The sequence below is a fragment of the Piliocolobus tephrosceles genome, chromosome 19 (assembly GCF_002776525.5).
Source record: "Piliocolobus tephrosceles isolate RC106 chromosome 19, ASM277652v3, whole genome shotgun sequence".
Taxonomy (NCBI): domain Eukaryota; kingdom Metazoa; phylum Chordata; class Mammalia; order Primates; family Cercopithecidae; genus Piliocolobus; species Piliocolobus tephrosceles.
This window is the reverse complement of record NC_045452.1, coordinates 19,294,934-19,315,054: the sequence shown is the minus strand read 5'-3', so window position 1 is coordinate 19,315,054 and position 20,121 is coordinate 19,294,934. Positions and strand designations below refer to the sequence as shown.

Sequence of the window (20,121 nt, the reverse complement as noted above, 5' to 3'; positions counted from 1 at the left end):
AGTGGCGTGATCTCAGCTCACTGCAAGCTCCGCCTCCCAGGTTCACACCACTCTCCTGCCTCAGCCTCCTGAGTAGCTGGGACTACAGGCGCCCGCCACCACGCCTGGCTAATTTTTTGTACTTTTAGTAGAGACGGGGTTTCACCGTGTTAGCCAGGATGGTCTCAATCTCCTGACCTCGTGATCCGTCCACCTCAGCCTCCCAAAGTGCTGGGATTACAGGCGTGAACCACCATGCCTGGCCCAGCCTTGGCCTCTTAAGCTTAAATGATTCTCCCACCTCAGCCTCCCAAGTAGCTGGAACTACAGGTGTGTACCACCATACCTGGCTAATTAAAAAAACTTTTTCTTTTTTTTGTAGACATGAAGTCTCACTATGTAGCCCAGGCTGGTCTCGAACTCCTGGCCTCAATCAGTCCTCCTGCCTCAGCCTACCAAAATGTTGGGATTATAGGCATGAGCCACCATGCCCAGCTCTTTTCATCTGTTGGTAAGTGCTTGGGTTTTTCCACCTTTGGTCTGGTGAATAATGTTGCTATGAACATTGGTTTACAAATATTAGTTTGAGTTCCTGCTTTCGATTACTTTGGGTATGTACATACTTGGGAGTGGAATTGCTAGATCATAGGGTAATTCTATGTTTAGTTTTTTGAGGAACTGCCAAACTATTTATCATAGCAGCTGCAACATTTTACATTCCCATTAGCAACATATTATACAAGAATTGAATTTTCTTTTTTTTTTTTTTTTTGAGGAGTCTTGCTCTGTTTCCCAGGCTGGATGGAGTGCAGTGCTGCGATCTTGGCTCACTGCAACCTCTACCTCCTGTGTTCAAACGATTCTTGTGCCTCAGCCTCCTGAGTCACTGAGATTACAGGCATGAGCCACCATGCCCGGCTAATTTTTGTGTTTTTAGTAGAGATGGGATTTCACCATGTTGGCAGGGCTGATCTTGAACTCCTAACCTCAGGTAATCCGCCCCCCTTGGCCTCCCAAAGTGCTGGGATTAGAGGTATGAGCCACCCTGCCTGGCCAAGAATTTAAACCTTAATTTATAAAACCAAACAAGTGTCAGTTGCTTGCTAGGAAATGGACAGACTGCTGAAGCAGGGAAACACTTATGTTTACTGGTTTATTATAAAGAATGTTATAAAACACACAGATGAAGAGATGCGTAGGGTGGATTATGGGGAAGGGACACAGAGCTTCCCCTCCCACCTGGGGGCACCATCCTTTAGGACCACCAAGTGTTCAGCTATCTCAGAAGATGCCCAAACCCGATCCCCCTGGGCCTTTTATGGGGACTTTATTGTGCCGGCATGATTGACCTCTGTGTAGAACTGTGAATGGGCAAAAAGGATGTGATTTAATATTACTAGACGAAGTGTGGAACCCCCACAAGGCCTGTTTGTTCAGATGATTCTTGGCCTGTCTGTGCAGCATTTCTTACTCCAAAGGATGGGGCAGGACCTCTTCTGAAATGAGGGCCTTATGACCCGTAATCAGAAAAGGTAGGTCACAGAATTTATTTAAGGAAGAATTTCTTGGCCGGGAGCGGTGGCTCAAGCCTGTAATCCCAGCACTTTGGGAGGCCGAGACAGGCGGATCACGAGGTCAGGAGATCATAGACCATCCTGGCTAATACGGTGAAACCCCGTCTCTACTGAAAAATACAAAAAACTAGCCGGGCGAGGTGGCGGGTGCCTGTAGTCCCAGCTACTTGGGAGGCTGAGGCAGGAGAATGGGGTAAACCGGACGGGCGGAGCTTGCAGTGAGCTGAGATCCAGCCACTGCACTCCAGCCTGGGTGACAGAGCGAGACTCCGTCTCAAAAAAAAAAAAAAAAAGGAAGAATTTCTGTTTTTTAGTTTTTGTTTTTGTTTTGAGGTGGACTCTCACTCTTGTGACACAGGCTGGAGTGCAATGGCGTGATCTCAGCTCACTGAAACCTCCGCCTCCCAGGTTCCAGTGATTCTCCTGCCTCGGCCTCCTAAGCTGTGGAGGGGAGGCGCCAGGGCGACAGCTGGGGGCCGGATCGCGGGGAGTGCCTCACTCCCTGGCGATGGGGCTCCCAATAGCCCTCGAGGCAAGTGAATGGCTGTTAGTCCCCACATCGCTACGGATGCGTCACAGATATACAGTTTGTGTTCACCTTCTGCCATTTGGGAATTACCACCGTCTTCTCCTCTTCCGGATATCAGGAAGAGTGTCACTCGTGGTTGTACAGTGTCTGCGATAGTCGGAGTAATATCTACCTCTCGGCCTTCGAATATGAAGAAGAATGTCATAGGGTGGAGGTTCATCTTCTGCCATATTGGAAGTAATATCAGCCTGTGCCCTCCGTGGATATTAGGAACCATATCCCAGGCTGTGTGTACGCCTCCTGCTGTACGGAGTGTAATATCACCCTCTCCCTTCCAGGATATTAATAACAATATCACAGGGCCGGTGAACACAGCCTGCGAATTATTATCATCCTCTCCCCCTCCGGATACTAGGAACAATATCTCAGAAGAGCTGTACCCTCCCTGCGATATTGGGAGTAATAGCATAGGCTTCTTCCGGGAATATTAGGAGCAATATTACCAGGTGGCTGTCTGTTCATTGCTATGTTGGGAGTCATATCATACTCTAGCCCCCTGGATATTAGGATCAGTGTCACGGGGTGAGTGTACAGCTAGTGCGATATTAAAACTAAAATCATGCTCTCCGTCCCAGGATATTAGGAACATCACAGGTAGGTGTACACTGCCTGGGGTATTAGGAGTAATAATATGATTATTAAACATCAATGATCGATTTTAATAATTATCAATGGTTCAAATAATTAATAGGATACCATTATTAATTATGGATAATTATTTCAAGCACATGAGTAGGCAGGCTTAAAATTAATTATTAATATTAATGTCATTTAACAATGTTATTAGTCCCTAATAGTAAGTATTATTTTATTACCAGCATCACTGTGTATTGATATAAGTAACATTAATTGCTGATATCATTATTTGATTATTAATAGTGATATTACTATTAATTAATATTACAAATCGTTAACATTTTAAACCACTATTAATTTTTACTATCTTTAATGTGGTCATTAATATCGATTATTAGTATTAATTTTTATCATATTAATATTAATAATTAATAGACTTGCTCCTGATATCCACCGGGGAGAGGATGATATTACTTTAAATATCACAAAAGGTGTACACACCCCGATTGATATTGCTTCGAAATTCCGCGTGGGAGAGCAGGATATGACAGCCAACATCGCATGGAGTAGAAACACTCCTGGGCTAGTGTTCTTATTCGGGGGGAAGAGGATGATATGACTCCCAAACAGACGGTTGTACACCCTCTGAGGGTGTACACACTTGGGGTGTACACCTGTTTGCGAAAGAGTTCGTAATGTTCAGAGGGGGAGATGACATTATTCGGAATGTTGGTAACAGGCTGTGAGTCCACCATGGCCCCCAGGCGCTGGGGGACGGGCCGGGGCGGCTGCTGGGGGCTGGATCGCCGGGGGGGGGGCCTCAGCCCCCCCCCCCCCCCCCGGCGGGCCCCCATCGCCGGGGGGCGGGGCGGGGCCGCTGCTGGGGGTGGGATCGCTGCCAGTTATTCCAGAGGCTCAGGCAGGAGAATCATTGAATCCAGAAGGTGGAGGTTGCAGTCAGTCGAAATCAGGCCACTGCCCCCTAGCGTGGGCGACAAGAGCCAAACTCCATCTCAAAATAAAAATGAAAATTAAAAAAAGAAAATATCTTTTTAGAGATGAAGTCCTGGGCCGGGCGCGGTGGCTCAAGCCTGTAATCCCAGCACTTTGGGAGGCCGAGACGGGCGGATCACGAGGTCAGGAGATCGAGACCATCCTGGCTAACACGGTGAAACCCCGTCTCTACTAAAAACTACAAAAAACTAGCCGGGCGAGGTAGCGGCGCCTGTAGTCCCAGCTACTGGGAGGCTGAGGCAGGAGAATGGCGTGAACCCGGGAGGCGGAGCTTGCAGTGAGCTGAGATCCGGCCACAGCACTCCAGCCTAGGCCACAGAGCCAGACTCCGTCTCAAAAAAAAAAAAAAAAAAAAGAGATGAAGTCCTGCCATGTTGCCCAGGTTGGTCTTGAACTCTTATGCTTAAGCGATTCACCTGCCTTGGCCTCTTAAAATGTTGGGATTACAGGTGTAAGGCACTGTACCTGGCTCCCAAATTTTTAATATATAATATGAATATATTCATTTGATTTTGCTGTAAAATAGAATTACATATATGTGCACCCATATGTATGTATATCAACTATGTATATGTGTGTAGGAAGGGGCGGAAGTGCCTCAGGCATACAATAGTCATAATGGAACCCTGGGGGCTTGTGAGGAGAACATTCCCAGAGTCCTTAGGGCTGAGACACAGCTGCCAGGTGGAGATGACTGCCTCTTGCATAGATGACACAGGTGGGGCACTGGGCTCTCTGATAATAATAAACAGCATCCTTTAAGTATTAATGAAGGGTTGGACTTTATCTGCCTTCATTCTCACAATACTTAATGTTCTCATTTCACACACGAGGAACCTGAACTTAGAGGTAAACTGACTTGGCCCAAGGTCACGCAGTTAGGAAAAGGTAGAACTAAGATTTGAGTCCCATACTATCCGCCAAATGGCTTTTCTTTTTTCTTTTTTGAGACGGAGTTTCGCTCTGTTGCCCAGGCCAGAGTGCAGTGGCGCGATCTCTACTCACTGCAACCTCCACCTTCTGGTTTTAAGCGATTCTCCTGCCTTAGCCTCCCAAGTAGCTGGGATTACAGGCATCCACTACCACACCCGGCTAATTTTTGTATTTTTAGTAGAGACGGGGTCTCACCATGTTTGGCCAGGCTGGTCTCGAACTTCTGACCTCAGATGTTCCACATGCCTCGGCCTCCCAAAGTGCTGGGATTACAGGTGTGAGCCACTGTGCCCGGCCTGTAGCATCATTTATTATTACGTAGTCAATCCTGTTTTACCGATGTTTCCCATTCTAACTCCTCCCTGACGATGACGGTGGGGATGACTGGTATCCAGTTAATCAGTCAGTAAAGATTTATTAAGCACAGTTACTGAATGCTCAGAACAACTTTCTGACCCTCTGGCTTAATTCAAGGGTAACATTTACAGTGTTGAGGGGAACACCTCAGAACCTGTGAGAAATGGCCAAAGCGGCAGTCAGAGGAAAATTTAGAGCCTTCAATACATTTACTAGTAAACAGAGAAGATGAAAAACAAGTGAGTGAAGCATTCAACTCAACAAACTACAAAAACAGCAGTTAAATAAAAGAAAAACTAAAAGAATGCCAGGTGCAGTGGCTCGAACCTATAATCTCAGCACTTTGGGTCGCTGAGGCAGGAGGATCATTTGGGCCCAGGAGTTTGAGACCAGCCTGGGCAACACAGTGAGACTCCATCTCTTAAAAAAAAAAAAAAAAGAAAAAAGAAAAAAATAATTTTCGTTAGCTAGGTATAGTGGCATGTACTTGTGGTTCCAGTTACTTAGGAGGTTGAGGCAGGAGGATTGCTTGAGACTGGGAGGTCGAGGCTTCAGTGAACCGTCTTTGCACCACTGTCCACTCTAGCCTGGGCAAAGAGTAAAACCCTGTCTGGAAAAAAAAAATGCAGAAAAAAAAAATGAAGGAAATAAAAACCAAGGGCTGGTTCTTTAAAAAGATTAATATAGGCCGGGCACAGTGGCTCACACCTGTAATCCTAGCATTTTGAGAGGCCGACGAGGGCGAATTACGAGGTCAGGAGTTCAAGACCAGCCTGGCCAGCATGGTGAAACCCCGTCTCTACTAAAAATACAAAAAGTTAGCTGGGCGTAGTGGTGGGTGCCTGTAATCCCAGGTACTTGTGAGGCTGAGGCAGGAGAATTGCTTGAACCTGGGAGGCGGAGGTTGCAGTGAGCCGAGATGGTGCCATTACACTCCAGCCTGGGCGACGAGAGCAAGATTCCATCTCAAAAAAAAAAAAAAAAAAAAAAATCAGCATAGTATTATAGAATGTCTGTGGACATCTATGGACCAAAGATTCTGTACTCAGGAGGGAGGGAGGAATATTTTTCCTCCTACTAACCTTCCAGTAACAATTGCTTGGCAAAATATATCAGTTATCTATCACTGAGTAATAAATTAACCCAAAATATAGGGACTTAAAATAAGAAACATGTTTCTCACAGTTTCTTTGGGGCAGGAATCCAGCTGGGGTTTAGCTGGGAGCCTCTGGCTCTGGGTCTCACAAGGCTGCAGTCAGGGTGTCGGCTGCACGAGTTGTCTCCAGGCTGGCGTGGGGTGAGATCCAATGCCAAGTTCACTCACGTGGCTGTTGGCAGGTCCTGGTCTTCATTGGTGGTTGGCTGGAGATGTCATTGCTTGGCACATGGACCTCTCCATAGAGCTACTCACAAGGTGGTTTCATTGCTTCTTCCCCAGGGCAACAGCAGAGCAGAGGGCGAGAGAGACACCGAGACAACAGTTTTTTTGTAACCTAACTTTGGAAGTGACATCCCATGACTTTTGCCATATTCTAGTATTCTTTTAGTTAGAAGCGAGTCCCGTGTCCAGCCATGCTCAAGGGAGCTGATTAGGCAAGTGTGTGATTACCAGGAGCTGGAGATCACTGGGGCCATCTCAGAGGCGGCCACCACACAGAGGGCTCGAGGTCACACTGGAGGTCAAATGCTCTTTTTGCTAAGTGAGGGCAGTGCCACACACCTTGGCAGGCGCCTGAGCCAGGGATTGGTTGCTAGACAGCAAGCTCTGCTACTTTCCAGTCGCATGAGCCCTGGGATCCCTAATTCCCCACCTGAAAAATGGGGTGAGAACAGAGATGAGGGCTGGAGAAAGTGGTTTGCAAAGTGCAGAATGCCCTTCAGAAGGTAGCCATTGTGAAGAGGACAATGTTACAGATGTGAGTATCGGGATTTCTGTTCTTTTTTTTTTTTTTTCCTTTGAGACAAGGTTCGTCACTGTCACCCAGGCTAGAGTGCAGTGGCACCATCACGGCTCACTGCAGCCTGGATCTCCAGGGCTCAAGTGATTCTCCTACCTCAGCCTCCTGAGTAGCTGGGACTACTGGCGTGTACCACCATGCCTGGCTAATTAAAAAAACTTTTTTTTAGTAGAGACAGAGTGTCTCACTATGTGGTCCTGGCTGGTCTCTAACTCCTGGACTCAAGCAATCCACCCACCTCAGCCTCCCAAAGTGTTGGGATTACAGGGGTGAGCCATCACACCCAGCCATTCTTTTTTCTTTTTTTTTTTAATCTTTCATTGGTATAAAACATATACACAGCAAAGTACATAAATCATATGTATGGTCATGTTCCCCTGCTTTTGAACATTCTTTCAAAACGAGTGAACTTTAAGTTCCTTTAACTTTGTGTACTTTCTGGAACCTCCTATGGTGACATAATATTATTATGATAATCAGAAAAGTACCACCTTTAAAAGGTATAATTTCTGTTGATTCGTTTCCAGGGACAAAGCGTTTTAAAATTCCTTATCTCACTGGGATTTTACCATGCCTCTGGGAGAAAGGCCGAGAGAGGATTAATTTCCTTGTGGGTAAAAGGGGGAAGTCACTCCCCACTCCGGGCTGGCAGGGGACTGAAGGTGGTGTCCTACGTGGGCACTGGGCAGTGAGCCACCTGCAGACTCCTGGCACCAAGGGCCCTGGGCAAGGCCAGCTCCCCACATCCTGCCCGGAGTGGCCACCGCCAACTCTGATGGAAAAGGCTCCAGCTCGCCAAATCCTGGACTCTAGAAAAGTTCTTCTGGGAATCTGCCCTCCATAAGTTGTCACAATGCAGCCAAACTTTGTGTCCAAATAGATTTAATGCAACAGTATTTTTAATAGCAAAAACTTAGAATTAATGTGAGTATTCAGCAGAAAGAAATTGGTTAAATAAATCCAGTTGTTGAAAGGTAGAATATTTCACAGGCGTTAAAGTATGGTTCTGAAATATAGATTTGTGGTCTTTAATGTTTCCCAAATGAAGAAAGATAAACAAATGCGCAGACAGAGGGATGTCTATAATATAAATCTGTGGAGAACCACCTGGAAGGAAATGTGCCAATAGAGTAAGCCGGTTCCCTCCTGGTGGTGGCATTATGAGTGATTATTTTTCTTCTTATTTAATATCTCTAATTGTCTATAGTAAGCATGACAGTTACATAAGTAACAGAAGTCAACAGCAAAGCATTTTAATCCTCTGTGTCCCCCACTCAGCCCTCCCAGTCCTTCTCCACTTTTATTTATTTTTTATTTGAGACGGAGCCTCACTCTGTCACCCAGGCTGTAGTGTAGTGGCACGATCTCAGCTCCCTGTAACCTCTGCCTCCCGGGTTCGAGCGATTCTCCTGCCTCAGCCTCTGGAGTAGCTGTGACTACAGGTGCCCGTCACCATGTCTGGCTAATTTTTGTATTATTTATTTATTTATTTTTGAGACGGAGTCTCGCTCTGTCACCCGGGCTGGAGTTCAGTGTTGTGATCTCGGCTCACTGCAAGCTCCGCCTCCTGGGTTCACGCCATTCTCCTGCCTCAGCCTCCCGAGTAGCTGGGACTACAGGTGCCCTCCACCACGTCCGGCTAATTTTTTGTATTTTTAGTAGAGACGGGGTTTCACCGTGTTAGCCAGGATGGTCTCGATCTCCTGACCTCGTGATCCGCCTGTCTTGGCCTTCCATAGTGCTGGGATTACAGGCGTGAGCCACCGTGCCCGGCTAATTTTTGTATTTTTAGTAGAGATGGGGTTTCACCATTGGACGGGCTGGTGGCTAACTCCTGACTTCAGGTGATTCACCTGCTTTGGCCTCCCAAAGTACTGGGATAACAGGCTTAAGCAACTGCACCCAGCTCTTCTCTGTTTTTGACAATTCATTGTAAATACTTTGAAATCTTTTCTTTGAATCCATGTATTGGTTTTGAAACCTACATGTCCGTTCGGATAAATAATATGGGGAGAGAAGTAGAATACATAATGCTCTCTGACAGTGAATCATGACATCACAGAAAATTAGAAGTTTAGGCCGGGTGGTGGCTCAAGCCTGTAATCTCAGCACTTTGGGAGGTTGAGGCGGGTGAATCACGAGGTCAGGAGATCAAGACCATCCTGGCTAACACGGTGAAACCTCGTCTCTACAAAAAATACAAAAGAATTAGCTAGGCGTGGTGGCAGGTGCCTGTAGTCCCAGCTACTTGGGAGGCTGAGGCAGGAGAATGGCGTGAACCTGGGAGGCGGAGCTTGCAATGAGCCAAGATCACACCACTGCACTCCAGCCTGGGGGACAGAGCGAGACCCCGTTTAAAAAAAATTAGAAGCTTACCCTGTTTTTTTTTTTTTTTCTTGCAAAGCAAATCTCTCTTTTTACAGACAAGGAAGCTGGGCTCAGTGAGGGAGACTGGGAAAGCTGTCAAGCGGCTGCATTGCGGTTTGTGTGGGGGCAGAGATGGGGTTGCCTCCCCTCTCCCGCTCTGGGAGGGCTGAGGAGGGGGAGGCTGGGCTGGAGGGAGGCCAGGAGGATGCTCCGGGCTGGGTGGGGTGGAGCTGGCTGAGGAGTCTTCTGCCTGTTTGCGCTGGGTACTGGGAGATGCAGGCGGGGAGATACCAGGTAGAAGGGGCAAAGTCCTCACTTAGGGACTTGAGGGAGTTAATGTGTAATATTCTAGGATATAAGCTTGACCACGAGTTAAGACCCTAAGCACAGGCCTCCAGGAGCCGCTGGGAGCTGCCACCAGGAGCTGTCACCATGATGGTAAGGACACCAGTTCCCCGATGCCTGCCCCACTCCGTTCATCTTTGTCTTTGCCTGGGTGGGGGCTTTTAGGGAAAACCATCGCTGTTCCTCTCTGGGCCTCAGTTTCCTCATCTGTGCAGCAAACAAGTTGGACAGAAATCTTTTTTTAAAAAAACAGCATCTTGGGCCAGCCGCAGTGGCTCATGCCTGTAATCCCAGCACTTTGGGAGGCCGAGGCGGGTGGGCGGATCATCTGAGGTTGGGAGTTTGAGACCAGCCTGACCAATATGGAGAAACCCAGTCTCTGCTAAAAAAAATTACAAAATTAGCTAGGCCTAGTGGTGAATGCCTGTAATCCCAGCTACTCAGGAGGCTGAGGCAGGAGAATTGTTTGAACCTGGGAGGCGGAGGTTGTGGTGAGCCGAGATTGTGCCATTGCACTCCAGCCTGGACAATAAGAGTGAAACTCCATCTCAAAACAACAACAACAACAACAAATACAGCGTCTTGTTCTGTCACCAGGTGGAGTGCAGGGGTGGCGATCATAGCTCACTACAGACTTGACCTCCTTGGCTCAAATAATCCTCCCACCTCAGCCTGTTGAATAGCTGGGACCCCAGGCACGCACCACCACATTGGCTAATTTTGTTTGTTTCTTTTCTTTCGTGTTTTTTTTTTTTTTTTTTTTTTTTTTTGAGATGGAGTCTCGCTCTGTTGCCCAGGCTGGAGTACAGTGACTTGATCTCAGCTCACTGCAACTTCTGCTGCGTGGGTTCAAGCAATTCTCTGGCCTTAGGCTCCCAAGTAGCTGGGATTACAGGCATGTGCCACTACACTTGGTTAATTTTTTTTTTTTTTTTTTTAAGATGGAGTTTCTGTTGCCCAGGCTGGAGTGCAATGGCACGATCTGGGTTCACCACAACCTCTGCCTCCCAGATTCAAGCAATTCTCCTGCCTCAGCCTCCTGAGTAGCAGGGATTAGAGGCATGTGCCACCATACCCGACTAATTTTGTATTTTTACTAGAAATAGGGTTTCTCTGTGTTGGTCAGGCTGGTCTCAAACTCCCGACCTTAGGTGATCCACCTGCCTTGGCCTCCCAAAGTGCTGGGATTACAGGCGTGAGCCACCCCACCCAGCTTATTTCTTATTTTTTGTAGAGATGAGGTCTCACTATGTTGCTCAGGCTGATATCAAACTCCTGGGTTCAAGGGATCCTCCCACCTTGGCCTCTCGAAGTGCTGAGATTACAGGTGTGAGCCACTGTGCTTGGCTTCCAGTGATCTTTATAGAGATTTAAAAAATCTCAGCTTGGGCAATATAGTGAGACTTTGTCTGCTACATGTGCATGCCACTATGCCTTGCCTTAAAAAATTAGCTGGGGTTAGCGGCACACTCCTGTGGTCCCAATGACTTGGGAGGCTGAGGTGGGAGGATCACTTGAGCCCAGGAGGTCGAGGCTACAGTGAGCCGTAATTGCACTACTGTATTCCAGCCTGGGCAACAGAGTGAGACCTTATCTCATACACACACACACAAAATCCAAGTCTTGGAGAGCAAATTGCCCAAGGCTACAAGCTGCAAATTGCAATTGGTTGAGTAGATTCCCACTGAGGTCTCTGATTCTTTGCTTCTACACCTGACTCCACCACAGCTTTACTGTGTGGCCTTGGTCAAGTCGCTGACCCTCTCTGAGCCCCAGTCTTCCTTACATCTGTGGAATGGGATCACAGGCTGATCTTCTGAGGATTAGATGGTGTATTCATTGCCTAGGGCTGCAGTAACAAACTACCACCAAATTGTGGGTGGTTTCACATGAGAGACGTTTGTTCTGTCTTGGTTTTGGTGACTAGAAGCCTAACACCAAAGTGCTACGCTCCTGTTGAGGGTGTTAGGGGAGGCTTCTTTCTTGCCTCTTCCAGCTTCTGGTAGCTCCTGGCATTCCTTGGCTTACATCACTCTAATCTCTGCCTCCGACTTCACATAGCCTCCTCTGTGTCTCCGTCTCTGTGTCTGTATTTCTCCCCTCTTCTGAGAACACTGCTCGTATTGGATTTAGGACCAACCCTAAAGCAGTTTGACCTCTTAAATGGATTACACCTGCAAAGGAACTATTTTTATTTATTTATTTATTTAATTTTATTTTTATTTTTGAGACGGAGTCTCGCTCTGTCGCCCAGGCTGGAGTGCAGTGGCCAGATCTCAGCTCACTGCAAGCTCCGCCTCCTGGGTTCACGCCATTCTCCTGCCTCAGCCTCCCGAGTAGCTGGGACTACAGGCGCCCGCCACCTCGCCCGGCTAGTTTTTGTATTTTTTTAGTAGAGATGGGGTTTCACCATGTTAGCAAGGATGGTCTCGATCTCCTGACCTCGTGATCCGCCCGCCTTGGCCTCCCAAAGTGCTGGGATTACAGGCTTGAGCCACCGCGCCCGGCCAAGAACTATTTTTAAATAGTTCGCATTGAGGCTGGGTGCAGTGGCTTACACCTGTAATCCCATCACTTTGGGAGGCCAAGGCAGGTGGATCACCTGAGGTCAGGAGATCAAGACCAGCCTGGCCAACATGGTGAAACCCTGTCTGTACCAAAAACACTAAAAAAAAAAAAAAAAGAAATAAAATTTAGACAGATGTTGTGGCGAGCACCCATAATCCCAACTACTTGGGAGACTGAGGCAGGAGAATCGGTTGAACCCGGGAGGCAGAGGTTGCAGTGAGCTGAGACTGCGCCACTGTACTCCAGCCTAGGTGACAGAGTGAGACTTCATCTCAAAAAAAAAAAGGTCACATTGACAGGTTCCAGGTGGACATAAATTTTGAGGGGGCGCTATTCAAGTGCAGGGGGGATGCAGGACGTGAACGTGCCAGGGGTCTTGCGTGGAAGGGTCTATGCCCTCATCACCCTCTGCCTCTCCGGGAGGACTGCTATGACCACAGACTCTCCTAACCTTCTCTTTCCTGGTCATTCCACCTCTGCCTTTTCTTTCCTCTCTCTCTGCCTCCAGAGGCCACATTATCCAAATCGCTTATATGATATACAAGGGAACCAGGGCCCAGAAAGGGGCTAGGCTGGTCCCAGGCCCCTCTACCAATTAGGGGCAGAGTCGGCACTAGAGTCTGGGTCCCCAACTCCCCACCCCCCAGCTCTAGGGACGACCCTACCCCCACCCAGTTCTGCCTGTCTCTCTCTGTGACTTTGACTCTGTTGGGTGGGGACAAGGCTCCAGGACCTGCATCCTCCCATCGCTCTCAGCATCTCTATTTGTCCAAGTGCACCACCGATCCTGGCCTTCCGAGTGCCTCTGCCTTGCAGCAGTCCCCACCTCTACCCTTGGGGTTCGAGCTTTGCTGTTTCAGCTAGGCAGCCCCCAGGAGCTGCAAGGGGAGTAGGGGTGCTTCTTTTAGCCCAGTCCCAGCTCCCCTACCCCGGCCTGACTGTTCCAGGGCTCAGGGTGTGGGCACAGGCTGCTGGGAGGAGGCAGGGAGCCATCTCCTGATGCTTGGTGTTAGACGTGTGTGTGCACAGGGCATACGTCTGTGAGTGCCTGCTGTGTGGCAGGCACACCTGTGTTCTGCTTCTTGTTTGAGCCCCTTTGGGACTGTCCTCACTGGGTAACCTCATCTCCCAGAGGTAATGCTCTTTGTCAGCGAGAGAGTGATTTTAATCCCATCTGTCTGGCTCCAAAATCCAGACCACCCCCTGTTACATTAAGCGCAGACGTTGGGGGTTAGGTGTCCAGCCTCCAATACCCACTTTCTCTAAAGCAGGGAGGTTTTGCCCCCAGGGGACAATGGATCCTGTCTGGAGACATTTTTGGTTGTCACAGCTCAGGGGAGGGTGTCACTGGCATCCAGTGGCTAGAGGCCAGGGATACTGCTCAACATCCTACAACACATGGGACAGACCCCAACAAAGAAATGCCTACCCCAACAAAGAAATGCCTGCCCCAAACGTGCAGAGGCCCAAGGCTGAGAAGCCTTGGTCTGAGCAGCCTCGTGTCTGACATGCTGCCGTCATGGCCCACTGTTCTGGGTTAAGCATTGCTGCCTCTTCCAGGTTTCTCTTCTAAAATGTACTGCCAGGCCAGGCGCAGTGGCTCACACCTGTAATCCCAACACTTTGGAGGCTGAGGCAGGAGGATCCTTTGAGCCCAGGAGGTCGAGGCTGGCCTGGACAACTTAGTGAGACCCCATCTCCAAAAAAAAATCAGCTGGGCCAGGTGGGATGCCTGTGGTCCCAGCTATTTGGGAGGCTGAGGTGGGAGGATTGCTTGAGCCCAAGAGGTCAAGGCTGTAGTGAGCTATGATTACATCACTGCACTCCAGCCTGGGTGACAGTGCCAGACCTTTCAAAAAAAAAACATGTATTACCGGTTGAGATGGAAGGATCACTTGAGAGTCAGGAGTTCCAGAGCAGCCTGGGCAACATAGCCAAACCCTATCTCTACAAAAAATTTAAAAATTAGCTGGGCATGGTGGCACACGTCTATAGTCGTAGCTACTTAGGAGACTGAGGCAGGAGAATCGTTTGAGCGCAGGAGGCTGTGAGGCTGCAGTGAGCTATAATTGTGCTACTGCACTCTAGCTTGGGTGACAGAGTGAGACCCTGTCTCAAAAAAAAAAAAAAAAAAACCAAAAAACAAAAACACAAGAAAGAAAAGAAAAAAAAAGCTGGGTGTGGTATCTCACACCTGCAATCCCAGAACTTTGGGAGGCCCAGCAGGGAGGATCACTTGAGGTCAGGAGTTCGAGGCCAACCAGGCCAAAGTGGTGAAACCCCGTCTCTACTAAAAATACAAGCAAAATTAGCTAGGTGTGGGTGCCTGTAATCTCAGCGACTCGGGAGGCTGAGGCAGGAGAATTGTTTGCACCCAGGAGGTGGCAGTTGCTGTGAGCTGAGATCGCACCACTGCACTCCAGCCTGGACGACAGAGTGAGACTCCATCTCAACATCTCAAAAAATAAAAAGAAAAAAGAAAAAAGAAAAAAAAAGAACTTAACTGCCTGTGGGAGAGTTGGGCAATACCTTACAGTCTATCCCTATGTGTAACCAGTGTATCACTTCCTCCTCTGCAGAGAGGAGGCGGCTACCAGTGAGAGGGCACTAAGGGTCTTCCCATGGCCACTGCCCTTGACTTCTGGCAGATTGCCCCAGTTAAGTGAGCTCATTCATGGCATCTCAGATTATGCTCTTTCTGGAAAAAAAAAAAAAAAAAAAGAAAAAAGTCAGTGAGCAGAACTCCCACAATGTAAAAGTGTCCTCTCATAAGTTGTTCTAAATCTTTGGTGCCTGTTGCATCCTGGTCAGAGCAACCCTTGCCCTCTGGTCATAGATGCGAAAACTGGTCTTCGGTAATGAGTTGTTTTTTGTTTTGTTTTTTTTTTAGACAGTCTTTCTCTGTCGCCCAGGCCAGAGTGCAGTGGCACAATCTCAGCTCACTGCAACCTCCACCTCCCAGGTTCAAGTGATTCTCCTGCCTCAGCCTCCCAAGTAGGTGAGACTACAGACACCGCCACCACGCCTGGCTAATTTTTATAGTTTTGGTAGAGACGGGGTTTTGCCATGTTGGCCAGGCTGATCTCAAACTATTGACCACAGGTGATCCACCCGACTCAGCCTCCCAAAGTGCTGGAATTATAGGCATGAGCCACCACACCCAGCCTTGGGTAATGAACTTTGAAAACCCAGCTTAGAAATCTTCCCTAGTAACCACCGTGAGGCTAGAGGAGGCTCCTGCTGTACAGAAATTCAGGTGCTACTTTCCTGTGGAAAATAAGGAGCGGATGAATCATAACAACAAGTAATCCAAATGATGGTCATTCGGGCAGACTACTGTCCAGAAAAAAAGAAAAAATTTAAAAAAGAAAATTAAGTCTGGGCTTGGCTCACACCTGTAATCCCAGCACTTTGGGGAGCTGAGGTGGGCAGATCAGTTGAGGCCAGGAGTTTGAGACCAGCCTCGCCAATATGGTGAAACCTCGTCTCTACTAAAAATACAAAAATTAGGCATGGTGGTACATACCTGTGATCCCAGCTACTCGGGAGGCTGAGGCAGGAGAATCGCTTGAACCTGAGAGGCAGAGGCTGCAGTGAGTTGAGATTGCACCATTGCCTGGGCGACAAAGCAAGACTCTGCTAAAAAAAAAAAAACAACCACACACACACACACACACACACACACACACACACACACACACACACAAAACAAAAAAGGAAAAGGAAATTAAAACAATAAATGACGGTGGCCCTTTGATTTGCTATTGGTCTATGTGAGGCCCTGTGCATGGGATTTCACAAACATGTTCTTGAATCCTCTCAAAACCAGCTTGAAGGTTGGTGGTATCTCCCTGGTGTGGAGGGTGTGTCATACATCTGGGGTTCAGCAACAAAAACAACAAAAATATAGAAATAGGGGTCTTGCTATGTTGCCCAGGCTGGTCTCCAACTCCTGGGCTCAAGTGACTCTCCTGTCTCAGCCTCCCGAGTAGCTGGAATGCAGGTACACACTTCCACACCCAGGCTAGCAACTGTTTTCTAAATGAATAAATCAAATTAGTCAATTTTACAGAAGGGGAAAATGAGGCTTGGACAGAGACTTTGATGGATATGTTCAGACATGGGACTTGCAGAGTTTTATAGAGTCTTAGTTTTTTTTTTTTTTTTTTTTTTTCTTTGAGATGGAGTCTTGCTCTGTCACCTAGGCTGGAGTGCAGTGGCGTGATCTTGGCTTACTGCAACCCCTGCCTCCCAGGCTCAAGCAATTCTCCTGCCTCAGCCTCCCAAGTAGCTGGGACTATAGATGCGTGCTACCACACCTGGCTAATTTTTGCATTTTTAGTAGAGATGGGGTTAAATGTTAGGCAGGCTGGTGTTGAACTCCTGACCTCACGTGATCCGCCTGCCTCGACCTCCCAAAGTGCTGGGATTACAAGTGTGAGCCACTGCGCCTGGTCTTTTTTTTTTTGTTTTTCTTTGAGATGAAATTTCACTCTTGTCACCCAGGCTGGAGTGCAATGGAAGTGGAAGTGGCAACCTCCACTTCCAGGGTTCAAGTGATTCTCCTGCCTCAGCCTCCCGAGTAACTGGGATTACAGGTACCCGCCACCACGCCCAGATAATTTTTTAATTTTTAATAGAGACGAGGTTTCACCATGTTGCCCAGGCTGGTTGCAAACTCCTGACCTCAGGTGATCAGTCCACCTCAGCCTCCCAAAATGCTGGGATTATAGGCGTGAGCCACTGCGCCTGGCCAGATTCTTAGTTTTGGATGTGCCAAGACCTCGTGCCTCTGATACAGTCATTTTCCATATCATATTTTTGTTTCTGGGGTTCTGCAGAGGGCAGCGTGATTTCATCACTTGAACACTTTGTGGAACTGGGCAGGAAGCACTCTGTCCATTTCATAGATGGGCAAACTGAGCCTCCCCCAACTGGGCCCTGTGCCTCCTCGGGTTGGGGTGGATAACAGCAAAACAGTGCAGGGAGCGGGGAAGCTCTGAGAGGCCTTGATCAGAGCACTCAGGCTCTGCTACTTTCCAGCTTGGTGGCCTCCTGCATCCTCATGTGGGCAGGGGGATTATGAGACCTGCAGCTGGGTTGGGATGAGATGGATGAAGGTGCTGGGCAAGTGTGGGATTGATTTTCTGTGGGGACTCGAGTGGAATGTTTCTCTGTTGGTCCAGGGGGAACTTGAGGTTAAGAACATGGACATGAAGCCGGGGTCAGCCCTGAAGATCACAGGCAGGATTGCCGATGGCGCTGATTCGTGAGCAAAGTTTCAGGGTAGGGGGAGTCTGCAGGCCTGGAACAGGCAAGGTGGACGGGGCGGGCAGGGCAGCCCTGTGAATTGGTCAGGCAAGAGGGACTTCAGGCCAATGGGCCCTTTTTCACACCCTTCTCCCCACACCCCTGTTGGCCCCCATTTCATGTCTGAGGCCAGGTTTGGGGATCTGAAGAATTTCAGAGTTGATGCCATATGCTCTGTTCTTTTGCCCCAACAGCCATTGAAGGGGCAGGTGGAGAAGTCCCTGGAACTCTGCCTGGCCCCCTGCGGGGCAGGTGCCTCTAGGGTACCCCCAAATCCCCAGATACACCACCCTCTTTACCCAGTGGAATGGCCACAGGCTGGCCTTTCATGCGCATTAAACCTGGGCAGCCGCCAGGGAAGGCTGAGTGGTCTCGCTGGCATCCTCTTGGTTAGAACCAGAGGTCTCACCGCCTCCGTGAGTCACAGTCCAGTGAAGGGCTGTCTCGCCTGCAGAACATGTCAGTGCCATCTTGGAACTATGCTTTATCTACTTTTTTTTTTTTTGAGACGGAGTCTTGCTCTGTCGCCCAGGCTGGAGTGCAGTGGCCGGATCTCAGCTCACTGCAAGCTCCGCCTCCCGGGTTTACTCCATTCTCCTGCCTCAGCCTCCCGAGTAGCTGGGACTACAGGTGCCCGCCACCTGGCCCGGCTAGTTTTTTGTATTTTTTAGTAGAGACGGGGTTTCACCGTGTTAGCCAGGATGGTCTCGATCTCCTGACCTCGTGATCCACCCGTCTCGGCCTCCCAAAGTGCTGGGATTACAGGCTTGAGCCACCGCGCCCGGCCCTATGCTTTATCTACTTTTGATTAGAGAGGGGGCGGGCAGATGCACATCATAGGAGCTAAGAGAAAAGTGACTTCTTTCTCCTACTTGGGCCCCTCAAGTTTGCCAAAATGTGTGGTACCCTTGGTCTGAGACTCCCGAATGAAGGCACCCCATGACCCAGAATAGCCCACTTTCAGGAACCCTGCAGGTCTAGCCCAGGATCCTGTGGTGATCCTGCCAAGAAGTCATACAACCCCGGGTGCATACCTGTAGTGACGGGGAGCTCACCACCTTAGGTTGGCTGTTTGTGGCTAAATTTAATAGGTCTTCAGATATCTAATAGATAGCATTTCTCTCTCCCAGGAGAGCCACCCCAATTCCTGAAGCTGCCAATATAAGTTACCCTTCTCTCAACAACTTGATCCCTGCTCCAAATGGAATGTGCTACCACAGTGCTAAGTCTAAGCAGGTTGTTACCTCCCTTGTTTTAAGGCACAGATCTCAACTAATACAAGCTTTGATTCTTCCAGCTTGTGGCCAACCAAGATCCTCTAACCCAAGCTGCTTTATCCAGGCCTGAGCCCTGAACCTTACCTGCTACCCCTTCTCCTACAGCTTTGTAATTAACCTGGGCCAGGGGACAGACAAGCTGAACCTGCATTTGAACCCTCGCTTCAGCGAATCCACCATTGTCTGCAACTCACTGGATGGCAGCAACTGGGGGCAAGAACAATGGGAAGATCACCTGTGCTTCAGCCCAGGGTCAGAGGTCAAGGTGAGGTCAAGAGGGGAAAGGGCACTGGGGATGATGTCAAGGGGAGGGCCCAGATGGAAGGGAGCCTGGCCTGGACACAGGTGCTGGCCTTGTTTGAGCCATCAGGCACTGCCCTGGTCCATTTCCAGGGCCTCCTGCCTCCTTGACATCCTCCTTCCCCACAGTTCACGGTGACCTTTGAGAGTGACAGATTCAAGGTGAAGCTGCCAGATGGGCATGAGCTGACCTTTCCCAACAGGCTGGGCCACAGCCACCTGAGCTACCTGAGCGTGAGGGGCGGGTTCAACACGTCCTCTTTCAAGTTAAAAGAATAAAAGACTAACAACCGAGATTCCCCGTCTGAGGTCTGAGTTACAACAGGATCAACAGCCCTTGGGTCCCGGGTGTGTCCCCCTATCTCTACCTGCAGTTCCTGCCCCAAGGCTAAAAGCAAACAAAATAATCCATTTTTATCAAGTCTTCCTGTGGCAAGAACTGCGGTTCATGATTCCTTTCTCTCCTGGGTCCCTTGAGTTTACCAAAACATGGGATACCTCTGGTCTGAGGACCTCTGAATGCAGGCACCCCATGACCTAGAATGTCCCGCTCTCAGGGATCCTGAGGTCCCATAGTGATCCGCCACACATCCTCTGGTTGCATACCTCTAGTGACAGGGAGCTCACCACCTGACGTTGGCTGTTTGTGGCTAAATTTAACTGGTCTTCTGATACCTAAGGAGGGCATTTCTCTTTCTATGCATTTTAACGCTCCTGGCATTTTCAAGATACTGAGGAGGAAACTGAGATATGAGGACACCCGGCTGCCACGCTGGGAGGCTGAGACATGCTCCCAACAGTTCTACGCACTTGCTCCTGTCTACTTGCCCCCACTATCGCCAGAGCAAATGCCACGCTACTCTGTGGGATTATGGGACAGACACTAGTCCCAGGTACCTGGGCCAGGAGCTGTTCCCGGAACTGCAGATAAGGCTCCCACCTGGGTCTCTTATCTCAGGGGCATTCCAGCCTGG

The 20,121-nt window shown here is 48.9% G+C and overlaps 1 protein-coding gene across 4 annotated transcripts; it reads left to right on the top strand.

The window, feature by feature from the left end:
- The first annotated feature begins 446 nt into the window (after nucleotides 1-446).
- On the top strand, nucleotides 447-19,443 carry LGALS2 (galectin 2). Of its 4 annotated transcripts, none has more exons than XR_002733609.1 (3): nucleotides 447-490; nucleotides 18,953-19,112; nucleotides 19,277-19,443. XR_002733609.1 is itself a non-coding variant. In XM_023222257.1 (3 exons), exons 1-3 carry the CDS (start codon nucleotides 17,366-17,368, stop codon nucleotides 19,424-19,426), a joined length of 474 nt encoding a protein of 157 aa, XP_023078025.1. In that variant the 5' UTR covers nucleotides 17,086-17,365; the 3' UTR covers nucleotides 19,427-19,443. The 4 variants fall into 4 exon arrangements, 1 of the variants encoding a protein (XP_023078025.1); XR_002733610.1 differs by lacking the exon at nucleotides 447-490 and adding an exon at nucleotides 9,422-9,785; XR_002733608.1 differs by lacking the exon at nucleotides 447-490 and adding an exon at nucleotides 17,086-17,546.
- Nucleotides 19,444-20,121: the final 678 nt, after the last annotated feature.